We start from the raw sequence: 15,686 nt of genomic DNA, 5'->3' as shown, positions 1-15,686 counted from the left end.
GAGAGGTTAGGGGTGGGGAGAGCAGAGGGAAAAGGCTGCTGAAAGAGTTTTATGTTACTCTTACTTAAACCTGAGTTTGGTGTTTCTTAAATGGATCAGAAGAAGGGAGGAAGTGGTAGTAACAAGATAGCATGGGGGAAATAGCTACTTTCTGCAGGAAAATGGTTCAAATATTAGTTTTTCCCTGACTTCCTGTAACCTATGGTTAAACACTAAGGTTATAAAGACAAACCTGTAATTTCTGTACAGGCATGCAGGAGGGAGGGGACATTTCCCACGCTGTCCCACAAGACAACTGCTCCTATCTACAGCAGAGGACATCCTCCTGATGATGATTCATCTTCCCTTAATCTACAACATTCCTTTGTATCCTGGTACATTCCCCATCACCATCTGAGCACACCCGTGATGTCCCAGCACCCTGAACAGAAGCAAGGATTTTTCTGACCAGAGGCTGTCCAGCAGTTGGAGGTGGATGTGTCAGAACAAATAAAGCAGTGGTGATATTTTTAAAAACTTTGTTCTTTCTTTATATGAGAAACCAGTTTAATTTGTGGAACAGAAAGAAGACTCAGTCAACTTTGCTGAAAAGATTTTATGTTTCTATTGCCTTTGCCTACAGGTTGGGACTAACACCTAGGAAAATATTGAATGAAAGCATAATTCTCCAAACACTGAAACCCATTTCTCCATCAGAAATATCTTACTGGGAAGAAAATGTATCAAACCTGCTAAAATGTTAACTTTTAAATAGACCTTTTTTCCTTCGGATGCAATTAAAAACTTTATTAATATTCTAAATCTGATCTATGTAATGGATTAAGGCAGGGATCTTCTTTTAGTTCCTTACCTTGTGCTCAAATTGAATTCTACACTTCCCTTAGAGTTTTTCTTTGTGGCTGACAATTGTGAAATCTAAAATGATAAGGAAGTTTATATTCTGGATATGGGATCTCATTCTGGGCAGTGCCCCTTTACACCAGCCCATGTTTAGGCCTTGTGTGATTAAATAACAAAGGCGAGGTGAACTGACAAGTTTGCTCATTCAGCAAGTTTGTGACCAGGCTGTTTACTCCTTTGAACAAAAAAATTCAGATTCTTTCATCATATTTTTTTATCTTGTGTCTTGAAAAGATTAAAGATTATTCATGACTTTTGGGACTTTATGTAGTAATTCAGTGATATTGGAGATCTTGAATTTCGCTTCCTCTGGGTCTCTGTCAGCTTTGCATGATGATTGCACTGAAAGAAATATCTTCATATCTTCCTTTCCAGCAGATAATTATTTGTGGATAATTTGGTTTTGGGGGTTCTACCTGGTGTCTCAGTGTAAATATGCTCAAGGGGAAATACAATCTTATATTTTTGTTTCAACAAACATTTCTTGTTTCTCCTACAAGATTACTAGTGCAATAGGGGCTTAGATATATTTCAAACAGAATTTTTCTTTTCCAGTTGTCTTGGTAAAATTCTCACCAATCAGCCTGTCTGAGGATTAGTCTCTCATAAATCAAGTAAAAATATTTGTTTTCCAGTGGAAGTTAGAGTGATGATGAAGAAGTGAGCCTCCATGCTTCCAATTCCCCACTATTTTTATTTCCTTTCAGTCAAGTGCACATAGTATTGCAGACCTGCTGTTGCTGCACTGTCATAGCATATGAAATTATCAGTGAAAGTCAATGAAATTATATGAGATCTGTGCAACCTCACCCCGTGCCATCAGCTTTCAAAAGAGTGTTTTCCCATTACCTTATCTTTTAAAACTTATAACTTACATCTGGATGTAGACTGAAAGAGAAGTTAATGAGATCATATTGCTGTTGAGAAGTAGCAAAGACATGAACCATATTTAGCTCTTAGAAACAGATTTTTTAAGAAGGATGTTTAAAACAGAGAGTTGAAAAATTACTGTTGACTTGAAATAAATATTGCAGCTGCATAGAGGACATGAGAGGGATTTTATGACCAAATGGAAGAAACATATCTATATAAATATAGATATATATATTTTGAATAGAAATGTCAGTTTATTAATATGCTCAATCATCGTTAGTGCCAAAGTAACCCACCATCTGACAGAAAACTGCTTGTACTCGATACCAAGTTCAACTCAGCCAGTGGTTGTTATTTTCAGAAACTGACTTTGCTCAGTATACATATTTTCCAACAAAGAAATGCAATCATTTCAGCATAACACCTGCATCATGTCACTGTGTATTATGAACTGTAGCTCATCCCTGCCTTCTGAAAACTGAAACAAAATGAAAAAGTAAAATAAAACAAGAAAAAAAAAACCAAACAAGCCAGAACCTACAGCTTCTCGACTTTAGTGAACATTTATTACAGTTTGAGTTGTGAATAATGCAGCTACCAAGCCCCAGCTACCTTATGCTCCAGGCTGGAGTCTTTAAACATCAGTGAAAAAGGCTTGATATGCTCTCTTCTCAATTTATCGCCACTCCGTAAGTCGATGGTGTGCTCTATTCGCTTGTTAATTTCCTCAGGCCCAGACTGGACATGCAAAGCTTGTGCAAGATGGTTTGGAAGCAGATTTATTGAATTTCTTGTTAGGGCAGCCAGAGTCTAGGGGAAAGCACATGCAAACAGAATAAACCTGCTGGTCCCCTTGGGTTAAAAATGCAATGTTTTAGTTCATGTTGCATTGCAAACCATTACAGCATTCCATGCAATTCATTCAATGAAATCTATAGAAGTGTAAAATAATAAGTCTGTTCCACTAAACACATACAGTAAATTAAGGGGAGTGTTTTAATGCCTTCTTTTTTACAGGCTAGGTGGTTTGTTGCTGCAGTGAGCATTAGGACTATATTCTGCTTTCCAAATCTGATATTTAATTATTAAAGCATGCAGGAGGGGAGTACACACACCAAAATCACAGCAGGATATCTGAATCAATGGTGTGTTTTAATAAATAAGAATGAAAATCATATAAAACAAAACCCACAAAACTGGAGTAATGAAGTTTTTCTTATCTCAAAGTTACTGGATGTGTGTAGTTAAGGAACAGACAACTTAGTCAGGAGTGAAGAAGGTGACATTTCTGATTACTTCAGCATGGGTTTTGAGATAATATGTTCTTCTTCACTACTGGTATATTTCAGCCAATCTAGATTACAGTTAGGCTATATGATTTAATTTAACTGTAATTTTTTAAAATATCATCTCAAATGCATTATTCCTTTGGTATTTCAATGACTGATTAGAGGAAAAAAATGAAAATACTTGTGCTTCACAAAGGAATTCTAGCAGATATAGTATGAAGGGTGTTTCATCTTCAGCAAAGAGTTAGAGTTTGCTTTCATAAAGAGAATAACTCATTCCCATTTCATGGTGCCATTTCATGACACAAACCACTGTGATGCAGCTCTTTCCCACTTGAATGGGAAAATAAACTCTACTACTATAATATTCCCAAGGGTTAAGAAATGTTAATGAATGGAAAGGATGTGAAGCTTCATACATCATAGCATACGACATTTCAGCATTATTATGGATGGGAAATAAAATTCTGCCTGAGAAAAGTTATTCCACAAGTCCTTCCTGAAAAGACCTTTAGCTCTATCTCTTATTGGGCATTGGGCATTGGGCAAAGAGGAGCTTAAGATGTTTTGTCACCAGATGCCCTGGAAAGCCAATTCTTTTGGATCACAGGATTACATAGGGCAATTGCTATAGGGAGGTTTCCCTTGTTGATATTCAAACTACAGTCAACAAACATATTCTAATGAATCTTAGCACATTAAACAGGAAGGGTCTCAGGTACCCACTGCCAAAGCACAGGTGACAATTTTCCTTACAATCCTAAAATCAAGTCCTTGTATTCTAGTCACAGATAATATTTCAATTCGATCTTATTATCAGTAATTTAAGATCCTAAAATACAAGCAAAAAAGTATGTCAGGAACAGAATCCTCTCTCTGTTTAAGTGAAAAGAAGTTGTCCTGTTTGTTTACTAGAAGAAGAACTTGAGTAGGGAAGGTTTGGGAAGACACTCTACTTGAATTCTCCCTTGTTCTGTCTAGCAAATCGGTATCATCAACATTAGGAGAAAAAAACAGTATCAGAGAAACTTTTCTCATGCTTATGTTTCAGATACATCTGAATTCATATTTTGGCCTTGAGAAAATAATCAAGGCAATTGGATAAATCCTGCATTATTACTTGCTGTAACACTACTTTAGTTTAAGTACTTCTATCTCTTTTAAACTGAGCTAGGAAGAAAAGCTTTTATCAATTTTTGGTGGCTGGAAGGCCATGAGTGTGTCTGAAGTTCCCGTTAAAGGATAAGATCACATCAGATGGTGGTCTATTAATTGATTCCTCACAATTACATTGTATTTCTGCTTCTGCACTGGAAACAATGCAGGAGAACATGCCTAATGTTTTTGATGAGCATTTTGTTTTATTTTTTACAAGGAAAATAATCTCAGTTCATCCTAGTAAGAGACTATATTTTGGTTAAAATTCTATTTTAAGCTGTGATTGGTATGAAGGCTTGTCTCCTTGCTGAATGCATGAAATGTTTTACAACTCATGGTAGATGAACATGACATAATATCACCACTATGGCCATGGTGCTTGTAGTATTTAGCAAAAATAGACTCTGAATTTGCATTTATAGTCACAGTATAACAAGGAAATTCATATTTGTGTTTCATCGTTTTCTCTCCCTCATATACATGCACATACTTAAGAAAACTGCTTCCCTGTATTTAGAAGTAAAAACAATGAAAAAAAATCATGCAAATTGTTTTCTTAAGAATAAGTTCTAACCACACTTTTCTCTGATCTCCCTCTTTGCTCTGCATCTTTTAAGACTTTATGCAAACACAAAGAAGTATTGATTCTTCCTATTATCTCTCCTACACTTTTGTGAGCAGCTGTATGGAAGACACACTTGTAAATTCTACAATGGGCTTTTGAAGTTTTCTGATGCTGATAAAAGCCATTCATCATACAGGAACAAACACAAAGTCCTGTTAAAAAGAAAAAAAAGCCTTGCCAAACTTGCATCTGAAACTGAAAGAATATGAATTAAAACAAACAAATAATAAAACTCCACTTTTAGACGCATTTTGTAGAGACTTTAGAAGGTAGCTTAGATTAGATTTTGCTTTTTTCCTGGGAAGTTTTCTTGCAAAATGTCCAAGCATCCTGCTCTCATCAAGAAGGGAAATTTTTAATCTCTGCCATTTAGAAAACCTTAGGAAAGTTTCAAATTACTTTTTTCATAATGCAAGCATCAGGTTTTGGAAGAGACCTAAATGAGGGTGTCTACAAGTTTGGTGTCTACATGCTCAGTGTCTAAAGTTCTATTTCTTCCAATACACACTCCAGATACTTTCAGCTGCCCAATCCTGTGTGGCTATGTCAGCAGGGATGCCTTGGGGGACTGGGCAATAGTCAGGAGCCAGGAGATGTGGCACAAGACACAGGACACCAGTGCCCCTGGTCAGTGATGGGTTCCAGCTGGGGCAGGCTGGGCTATCTCAGCATGGAAACAACAACAGTGGGGTAGCTCTAACACACAGGTACCTTGGGTCTGAACTGAATTCCACCCTTCTGTCCAGGCTTGTCTGTCATCTTGGCAGTCTTTTAGTATAATTGCTGTGCTCACTGTTAGGTTTCACTGCAATCACTACTAAGGTACATCATAGAAGACAGACATTTTAATACGCTGCTTTTCCTGATCCACATCCTGACAGGCCCATCAGGTCTGGCCTCCACCAGCATATACAGTGACAATGTTATGCTTCAGCTACTCCTTTTGTAAAGTATATGAAAGAAATCCAATTTAAACAACCATTAATTCAGTCTAGAGGAGGAGGCCTTTACTCTCTTGAAATAAAATAATTTCTGACCAATTTTCTTTGCTTTAAGAAGGAAGCCCAGACACTTGTTTCAGTAACAGAAACCTCCATTTATATTGGGCATGTCTGAACTTCAGACAAGAACTTGCACCCTTGGTTTACCTCATGATCAGAGCAAGGGCACATAGTGATAATTGTGCTGTAGACAAGTAGAGTTTTTGCTAATATCTGTGACTACCTACATAAAAAGTGGTTATTTGTTTCTTACTCACATTAACACATCTACAATTCATTGATTCAGGCTGCTCATAGAGCACAAATTTGAGGTAATGAGTATGGATAAATTTGAGTTTGGCATAAGACCACCCAAGAGACTTCTTCTCACATGCTTCCTAACATAACTAGAGTTAAAAGTAAGATGCATGTGATCAGTTGCTCAAATTTGGTAGTAATTTATATTGAGTAAAGAAATAATTTTAATTCTATTGGCAAATATTCAAACATACAGAGTGATTCATTGCTGGGTTGTTGCTACTACGATTCTCAAAGCCTGCTGCTGACAGTGACCTTTAAGCTGCTTAATTAGTGTTATTAAATGCTTATTCTGTCCAAGACTGACATACCTCTGGAAAAAGCTACTACATCCTAGTATAATTTAAATCTATCATCTGAATTTTTAATACTAAAATACATTATTTATGAGCAATACTGCCTATTGTCTCAACTGTAAATTAAAACTTACATAATAATTGAATCATACATGGAACAGCAGATTTTTGAAATCTTGTCTCCACCAAAAGGCTTATTGTAAAACTGTGTAATATAAAATTACAGCTTTTCCCAACATCACTTCAAATGCTTTGAAAAAAAAAAACAGTGAGAAACTGTTCTAAAAGTAGATTGTTTATTGTCATAAGAAAAAAAGTTTTAAAGAAACTGTTGAGCTATGCCTATTTCAATTACTTTCAAGGCCTCTTTACCAGTACTGGGCAGGAGTTGATCAATAATTGAATAAACCCACTAATCCTTAATTTTGTTCTTTGTTAGCATCAAGGTCAGGTTTAGCTGAGAAAATGACCAACAAAATGAGAGCCTACTCTGCATAGATTCTCTTGGACTACAGAAATTGGAGTATCTTAAAGGGAAAGAAATAGAGAGAGATCAGAAGATATTCACAGCAGCATGCACCCATATCTCTGTTCCTAATGAAATGACAATATAGAGATAGGTCAACAAAATACAGAGAGTACTATAAGGCAGTGTACATGCAGATACACAGATGTACAGAACATAAATAATACAGGTGTTTTATATAACAGCAAACTGTGCCATGCTCAAATTCAGTTTGAAAAGATGAAGACACTGCTGTGGGCTGATTGATTGTGAAATTTCATCACTTCTGAGCACATTTGTAAGAAGCAGAAGACGGTTGACAAAAGCAAGACCTCCACACAACAATGCTTAAGGCTCAACAGACAGTTCAGACAAGTAGGAATAAGGATGTGCAGCAGAAGAAAGGATATATCACGTCATTACAGATCCCTCAAAGAAAATGAAAGAAAACTTCAGCTGACCTTGCTTCATAAGGACTCATCAATCTTTCAAGTGCAGTGAGAAGAATGGAGTCTGAGGGCATTTTAACCCTTCCATCTTTAATTCCTCTAAACAAGCAGACTTCACAAAACGATTATTTTTACCATACAAGAATTGTTTGTTCCCAGGTTGCTGGCAATCAGGCATGCAGTGATTTTGGAAAACATCAGATCAGGAGAAGTTGCTATTAGCTCATATTTCTATTGAGCTACAGATGTCTTTAGAATGTAACTCATCTGCTAGTGAACCTTAATTATATCTTAGAGTATGAGCTTTTAATATTTTTTTGTCAAAAAAGTGATAAATGAAAAACCTGATTTCACAAGGTACTTTTTTTGTTTTCCTCCCTCAGATATAAATAAACTACTTTATGCTTCTTCCTCTAGCAAAATGTCCTTTTCCTCATTCCTTTAATTTGATGGCTCTAAAGTGAAACTATGCAATGTGATATAGACTTTGACGAGAATGTTTCAACTAGTTTAGTAAGTTAGATTTAGTTAGATTTATTTTTAATTACTTCTTTGTGAAGTGGTTCAATTAAAACTGAGCCATGCAGTATTTAATTTCAGTTGGGAAAAAGAAAAAAAAACCAAACAAATGAACCCAAAATCTCTGCTCCGGTGGCATTTTCCCAGTTTAGATACATGATTTTTCCTGCCTTGGAACAATTTGTTCAATCCTCTGCTGTTACAGTACATCTTAGAATAAAGGTTAAAGATGAGTTTGTCTCCTCTGAGGAGTGTCTGAGTGCATTATTGAAGTGCACTCAATCATGCATTCATGTCAATGACATTAAAGGAAGTTTGACTTACGTTTTGTTTTCCCACTATGTTATCAAATGGAAGCTCAGGGCTCCAGGATCCTTCAGTAAACGTAGCTCCACTGTTTCTCCTGTCAGAGGAGCTGACAGCCTCTTTCACAATATCTTCAGGTAAAGTCAACAGACTCTCCTCAGGTTGTTTAATTAAATAAGTCTCAATGTTGTGTTTCCTCAGGAATTCATTGCGCTCTTTGCCGTGCCCTTCCTCAACTTTGTAATCCCCATTCAGGCAGTCCAGAGTGGCTTTGGAGATGTGAATCCTCCTGCATAAATGAAATAAGTAGCAGAAAATACTGACTGTGCTTTACTATGCATACGTTAGAAGGAGCTTTTGAACTTTGTATATTGTTTAACATCATGGATAAATACAAGGCTTTCTATTGCAAACAATGAAAATTAAATAGTGCATTTAAAAACATGACCTTTATTTGTGGTCAAGTAACTTCAAGACATGTTTAGATCAATAAGATATCATTAATGTACAAAGTCTTGTCACAGGAAAAACGTTTTGAAATTCAGACCTGATACCTTTGCTCATAGTTAATTGTTTAATGGGAGACCTTCCCAGGTAAAATGATATTCTGAGTGAAAGAAAGTTGTACTTCAGGGAAGTATGCTGAGAGAAAAATAAATGGTAGGCATTAGAGCAGTACATGTGAAGGTCTTTAATTTCCTTCAGTTTCCTGAGGTAGCTTTAACATTTGAAATTAGTGATCTGATTGCACATGAAGAGAATTACGGAATTAGGGGAACTATGCCAAGGTAAGCAACATCATTTCTATTGAGACTAAGCAAGGAGTTCAATAAGCTTTGGCCTAAGTGAAGTTGAATTTAAGAGATTACATGCAAAAGAGCTCAAATTTTTCAATGGTATGATAGGAATTTGGATGTCATCCAGCTAAACTATTTTTAAGGACTCTTCAAGTTGCTGCATGCAGGAAAATTGCAGATGCCTCTAGAACACATCAACATGGTCAGCTATGCCATACTGTACGATGCAGCATCATGAATGCAGAGTTGTTCATTAGGCGTTTATCTAACCCAAGAGAATAGTTGTAGTGGCTCTTGAAACCAGCTCATTTTCTAAACTTTGGGTGTATGCAACTTTCTGAAAGACAGACTTGCATACAGATTCCTAATATGCAGAGTGAGCTAAAATCCTCGATCCTTTCTTGATGACAAATGCTAAGTTGCTTTTCTCAGGCACCACAATTTGGCTTCCTCCTGTGAAGGAAATGGTCTTAGCATGCCCCTTGGGAACTTCCTTCTGCAGCTCAAAGGATGCCAATACAGAATTGAATTGCATATAACTTTGATGGAATAAAAGACTAAAGGGCATACATGATGGGTATACTTTGCTAGGAAATGAAGTTCTGGTTGTATTTAAGCAGTTTGAAGTGCCCAAGAGTATCAGAACTTGGTACAAACTGTCCATGTGAACCATTAAATATCAACATCTAATTAAAAGATCAAAAATTTATATCCCAGACACTTTTTAAGCTGTCTCAACTCCCCTGCCTCTTCCCAGGTTTTGTACAACTTTCTCTTTCTAAAGACATGTTGTTATAATGATTGCAGAGGTTAATAGTATTTTGTAGTGAAAAATCAGTAAAACTCATTATAAAATCCAGCAAAAATATTTCTCAAATATAAGCAAATTTTGGCCTGGACTTAAACAGCAAAGCATGTGACCTCTCAAAAGGATGAAGCATTTCCTAGCTCTAAGAAATCCAACTAGGCTAAATTGATTTAAGTACTAACCTAAAGCTAAAGAAAAATAAATAAAGAGGAAGTGACACACTAGTTGCCAAGGTGATTATCTCTCTGTTTAGATTCAACTACTATAATTTAGGAAGGTTGAGTAATAAACCCCTGAAATATGGATTTTATGACGGATATGATAACAGCTTTAAGCAGAGTATGGAGATAGCTATTAATGTAATATCCTTAAATGGATCAAATATTAAAAAATAGTTGGCAGATTATAAGTATTTTATGGCTTCACCTTTTGTACTGCTTGCTTAAAAAAACCTAAAATGTGGAGAGATATCTTTTAATTTTATACAAATACAGTACATTGGGAACCTGAGTATTGAAGTCAAAAAGTATTGCTGACATACTCTTGAAAGCATATCAGGCCCACAGTGCTAGATGATATCTGAGACATCATTGGAAATTAATTATTACCTAGGATTTATGCAATTCAGTATTAGAGGTTAATACCTACATACACTAAGTAAAGACCATTAGAAAATGGGATCTAGACAGAGGAATGTCACTGAAGTAACACTGCAGGATCTTACAAGGTTTCCTTCTCAGGTGTTGTGGACACATTTTTTTTCAGAAAATCTGAGATTACCATTTTTTCTCAGTGTTCCTAACTGCCCTCTCCCATGGCAGGAGGGCTGTTGGCTGATGCTCCTTCTGCCAGGTTCAATCTCTCCCTGCATCACCCATGCTCCTGGGGGCTCATGGGGACATGCAGGCATTGAGGGGAAGAGCTGAGCCCTTTCTTTCCTGTTCTCCTCTTAAACTGGGTGAAAGGATGCTTCCCATCCTCAGCTGCCTCTCTCCACTGTGCCCTCAGGAAAATGCTGCAGTTCATCTTTGCTCTTGTTTTACAGCATGGGAGCAGGACTGCTCTCAGCCCCAGGGCAGCTTTCTGGTGAAGCTGCTCTGGGAGTGGGAATGACCTCGTTCTCACAACAGGGAGGGGGATTTGAATGCTGGTGGCAGGGAGAAGTGAGGAGAGGCTGAAATGAACTTAACTGCTCTATTAAATCTGCTCTGCACACCAGGAAACTCTGATGTAAATCTCTATTCTGGGGGACTTGGTTCATTGCTGTCACATACAGGCTTTGTTCTGCTGGCACACTGATATCCAGGAAATCACTCTGACAGACTGAAAACCTGCCAGGTGTTTTATCTTCAGCAAAGCTGTGCATTTTCTGGGTTATTCATTAATAACTATACGACTTGCACACCTTAACAGCAATAGACTCTGCTTTTTGCAGGTGTGGATGGTGAAATTTAGATGATCAATTTGCTCATGTGAACAAAGCATCCTCTTAGTCATCTGGGGCTATCATGTGGGATAAGCAGCAGGCAATGACATTTTTTCTAAAATTTTATACAAGTGTGACATATGCAGAGTACAGAAGCTGTTCTTAAAGCATGCAGAATTTAATTTTCTGCTAATTCCAAGAATATATAAGAATAAAGGTTTACTATGTAGGATTGTGGAAGGGGACTGCATTTACAATATATGAAGCAAATTTCCTTCCAATTTCCTGGGAACATGACAGCTCTGGCAGATCCTGATGTGTGTGTAGGGAGGACAGCACATGACTCAGTTTTGATGACTTAAAATCTCTGTCATTCAAGGTGACAGCACCACTTAGATTTTTTTCCACATAAAGATGTCTGCTGCTATTGCTTCTAAATTCCATGGATAAAACTGGAATTGTCTAGGAGATCTTTTCTACATCTTTCATCAATGGCAGGTGGAACTGAAAGTTAACAGAAGATTCCTGCAATCACTACTGGTAGTTCAAATTTAGGATTTGTAGCTTCCAAACTAGCAGGATATATAGGCCATATCAGGCAGAAATAATATTCAACTTTCAGGTGAATCAGTCACTTGAGACACTCAGACACAGAACAAAATAGGATTTCTTTTTTTAGTGGAAAACCATATATTTTCATATATAGACAGGTTAAGATAAATATCTCAAAACATCTACTAAAGCATCAAATTATTTAAAAGACTTCTTAGAGAGCCTGCTGTTCATAACAACTTGTTATTAACATATTGACCTATGAACACATAATTCTTCCCACATTTTGTGCATTATGAATTAAAACAAATTATAGCTTTGTGCTTCATAGTATGATTTGAATGAAAAAGGTGAGAGAATGAAGCCTGGTAAACACCTAACTGGGAATTTTGGGCTACCTTTGAGGATAATGCAGGCTGAAAACAAAAATTGATCTTTTCCAGAAAATCAAGGCTGAAAAAGAAAAATAAAGATTTTTGTCTTGTCTTTTCAAATGTCTCTACAAGCGCATAATTTCTACTTTTTTTAGCTATAGCCTCACTAATCCTTGCCCACTGCAAAACAGCAAAAAAAAGTTGATGAAATGATGTAAGACAGTTAATCTCTTGGCAAGGTTAACAGTGTAACGTGCTGACAGTGTTTTTTGACTATGGGAAATACGCTTTGCCTTACCCAGGAATTCCACCTGACTCGAGTTTGTTTGCAATATCCACGTCCCATGACCACACATCAAACTGCCACTTCCTCAGGCCCAGCACTCCACACAGAACAGATCCAGAATGGATCCCTATTCTCATGTCAATGTCATGCTTTGTTCTTGATCTGACATATCTGTTCAACAAAACACACGAAGAAAGAAAAAAAGAACAGAGTTATAAAAATATATACCACAATTTTCCATATTATTTTGAAAGGGGTATGATGTAAAATACTATGTCAATTAGCTATAAGGTGCAGTCTAGCCTGTAAAAGGAAGATAGAACTTTCTAAATAGAAAAGGTAGGGCTAGTGATAAATTTATTCTAAAAGTCAGGTTATCATTAAGCCCTTAATTGCATGCATGGCTCAGTGGCACACTTATTATTCCAATCAGATAGAAAGAGAAAATAGAGAGAGAAAAAGATGTTTGAGTGAAAGTATTTTGTTGGACTTATTGAGTGCTTTAGCTTGGAATTATAAAAGTTTCAGGAGCACCTTGAAACTGTTGGAACAATATGGAAGTCAGGAACTAGATGGATAGGTCAGGAACAGGAACTATTTTCATCAAACATATTCATTTCTATTCTTGTGTGTTTTTTATTAATTTTAAATTTTTAAAAAAACCTATTTTATTGATTGGGATTTTCCAGAGTGACTTTTTGTCAAATGACTAATTATTTTCATTAGATTTGGCCAGAATACCATTTGCTTTGTCATGAAACCCATGTGAGTTTAAAATCAGCTTTGTCCATTCTGTGGGGTGGTGAAGAGCATTTCAACTCTCAAAAACAAACACATATGAGCATATTTGTTAAGAGACTGCTTTTTCAGTTCTGTTTGTGTGACAATAACTCTTTGCAGCAGAAATAGTATTAGACCTTGTGTTCATTAATCTTTTAAACTGTGTGCTTAGGATAGGAAAAGCACATTGCTGCTGCTGGTCTACAAACCTGCTGTGTCCCATCTCTACAGGCACTAAAGTCAATAGAAACACAGCAAGATCACACCACAGAGCAAGCAAAGGATAAACAGCTCTATTTCACTGCTCTCAGGTTAACTACCGTGCCTCAGATGCCAAGTAATGACCTTGACTGATCCTCTGTAGAGGAGAAAAGGGTAAATTGCTGACTGCATTCAATACTTGAGCTTTCATTGTTGCAACGAAGCATCAGCTCAGTTTGTAAGGGGAAAAAATAATAAACCAAGAGTTATAAAATGGAGAGAAACTAGTTGCACAAAAATATGAAAAATTGAAAATAAGAAATCCATCTTTATTTCCCTTCCCTTTATATTATGAAAACTTGGAGAAAGGCAGGCATATGATAAGTCTCAGTGAAGTAGTTTGCCTACAAGACCTGTTTATCACATCAGGAAGCCAACATATTTCAGGTGTCTAAGAGAAAAAGGTTTTAAATAGTTAATCATAAAATAAGAAAAAAGAAGCTTAGAGAAGGGATTTATCTCTGTTCTCATATTTAGAGCTTATAATTTTCATTTACAAATTTCTTCATGGCATGCAAGCAAGAGGACTTGAAATATCAAAACTAAACAAATAATTATCTGTCCCTGGAAGATGGGATATGCAACAACTCCTCCACACTAAGGTACTTTAAGTGTTGTGAGAGCAGCTAATAGAAGCGAGATCACTGAAAATTTAACCTATTTTGAAAAATGTTTATAAGCCACAAAAATATCTAAACTGACACTCATAACTGTCAGAGGAATTATCACACAACTCCCAACATGATTGTTTCCCTAGTCTGCTTTTCCTTTTGTTCAGACTAAGATAATTATTTCTCATTTTACATCTGATTTCCTTATCTTGAAATAAAAGAAAATTGCATCTACAGGAATAATTGAACAAAAAGCTTTTCATTGAAAAATACATGTAATAAGAAGGGCTTAAATTTAATAAAACGTTTTAATAGCCTTTATTTATTTAATCTTTCTCTACACATATATGGACACACATGCTATTTTACCAATCACATTTCTATTTTACCAGTTGTCCTATGATGGGCAGTTGAAGGCTCTAGGTTTGTCTAGTTTAGAGAAGAGGAGGCTGAGGTGTGACCTTGTTGCTCTCTAACAGCTGCCTGAGGAAGGGAAGGGGAGATGCTGAGCTCTCCTCCCTGGGATCCAGTGACTGGATGCATGGGAATAACTCAAAGCTACCTCAGTGAAGATTCACTTGGACATTTGGGAGCGTTTCTTTACCATGACTGTGGCCAAACAGAGAAATAGACTCTCTACTGAGGTGATTGATGCCCCAAGCCCATGATCATGAGGCATTTGGACAATGCCCTTAACATATTTTAATTTAGGTGACCCTTGAATTGGCAGGCAGTTGGACTACATGGTGGCTGTAGGTCCCTTCCAACTAAAATAGCTTATTATTCTATTCTATTCTATTCTATTCTATTCTATTCTATTCTATTCTATTCTATTCTATTCTATTCTATTCTATTCTAGTCTAGTCTAGTCTAGTCTAGTCTAGTCTAGTTTAGTCTAGTCTAGTCTAGTCTATTAATTTTAAATATCATAAACTGTGGTCTTGTGTTTGTATCTTGTGTGACAACTAACACACACAGGTATCACTGGAGAGACCATGTACAAACAATGGTTCAGCTGAGCAGTTTCCCTCTATTTCTAGAGTGTTCACTAAGGACTGCTGGATTTAACTTTTCTTTTGACATAAAAATGTGGTGGTGGCCTGAGAAGGCTTTAGCATCCTCCATCCTCTACCAGCCATACAGGATTTTTGGATTTGTCCAAACCCCTACATAGCTGTGCTGTCCACACCACCTCCTGCAGTGCACTGCAGACACTAATCAAGGTCCTTTCCTCCTTGCCTTATCTGCCTTTCCCAGTCTCCCAGCAACTCTTTATGTGCCACTCAGGTGATATTTGATCTCAGCTCCTCATCAACAGACAGAGTGGGTTTGGTTTCCTGCCTGCACCCTTTGGCTGAGGGAAATTCTGTTTCTCTGTCTGCTGCCGTGCTGGGGCTCTGTCCTTGCATCCTTCTCTTGCCATGCACAGCAATGTGCTCCCATGTTGATAGGGGGGAAAATAATTGCAGGAGGGGACCTGATGGCATGAAGTCACAGACAGCCTGAAATATATTTAAACTTTAAATATATTTCAAACAAAGCAGAAGAGAAATCTAGTCTCATGCAAATTACT

At 36.9% G+C, this 15,686-nt stretch overlaps 1 protein-coding gene across 2 annotated transcripts in view; it reads right to left on the bottom strand.

The window, feature by feature from the left end:
* The window catches only part of ADCY8 (adenylate cyclase 8), a 118,958-nt gene that overhangs the window by 35,215 nt on the left and 68,057 nt on the right, over positions 1 to 15,686 (bottom strand). Inside the window, exons 6-8 of one of the 2 annotated variants that reach the window (XM_063410880.1) lie at positions 12,474 to 12,632; positions 8,237 to 8,507; positions 2,386 to 2,583 (exon numbers count right to left, since the gene is read on the bottom strand). In XM_063410880.1, coding sequence (XP_063266950.1) covers positions 2,386 to 2,583; positions 8,237 to 8,507; positions 12,474 to 12,632 — 628 coding nt within the window. The remainder of the gene's footprint in view (positions 1 to 2,385; positions 2,584 to 8,236; positions 8,508 to 12,473; positions 12,633 to 15,686) is intronic. The other variant, XM_063410952.1, reaches the window with a different exon arrangement.

This window comes from Prinia subflava, chromosome 1 (genome assembly GCF_021018805.1).
Source record: "Prinia subflava isolate CZ2003 ecotype Zambia chromosome 1, Cam_Psub_1.2, whole genome shotgun sequence".
Taxonomy (NCBI): Eukaryota; Metazoa; Chordata; class Aves; order Passeriformes; family Cisticolidae; genus Prinia; species Prinia subflava.
The sequence above is the reverse complement of the archived record's forward strand: the minus strand, read 5'-3'. Positions and strand labels throughout refer to the sequence as shown.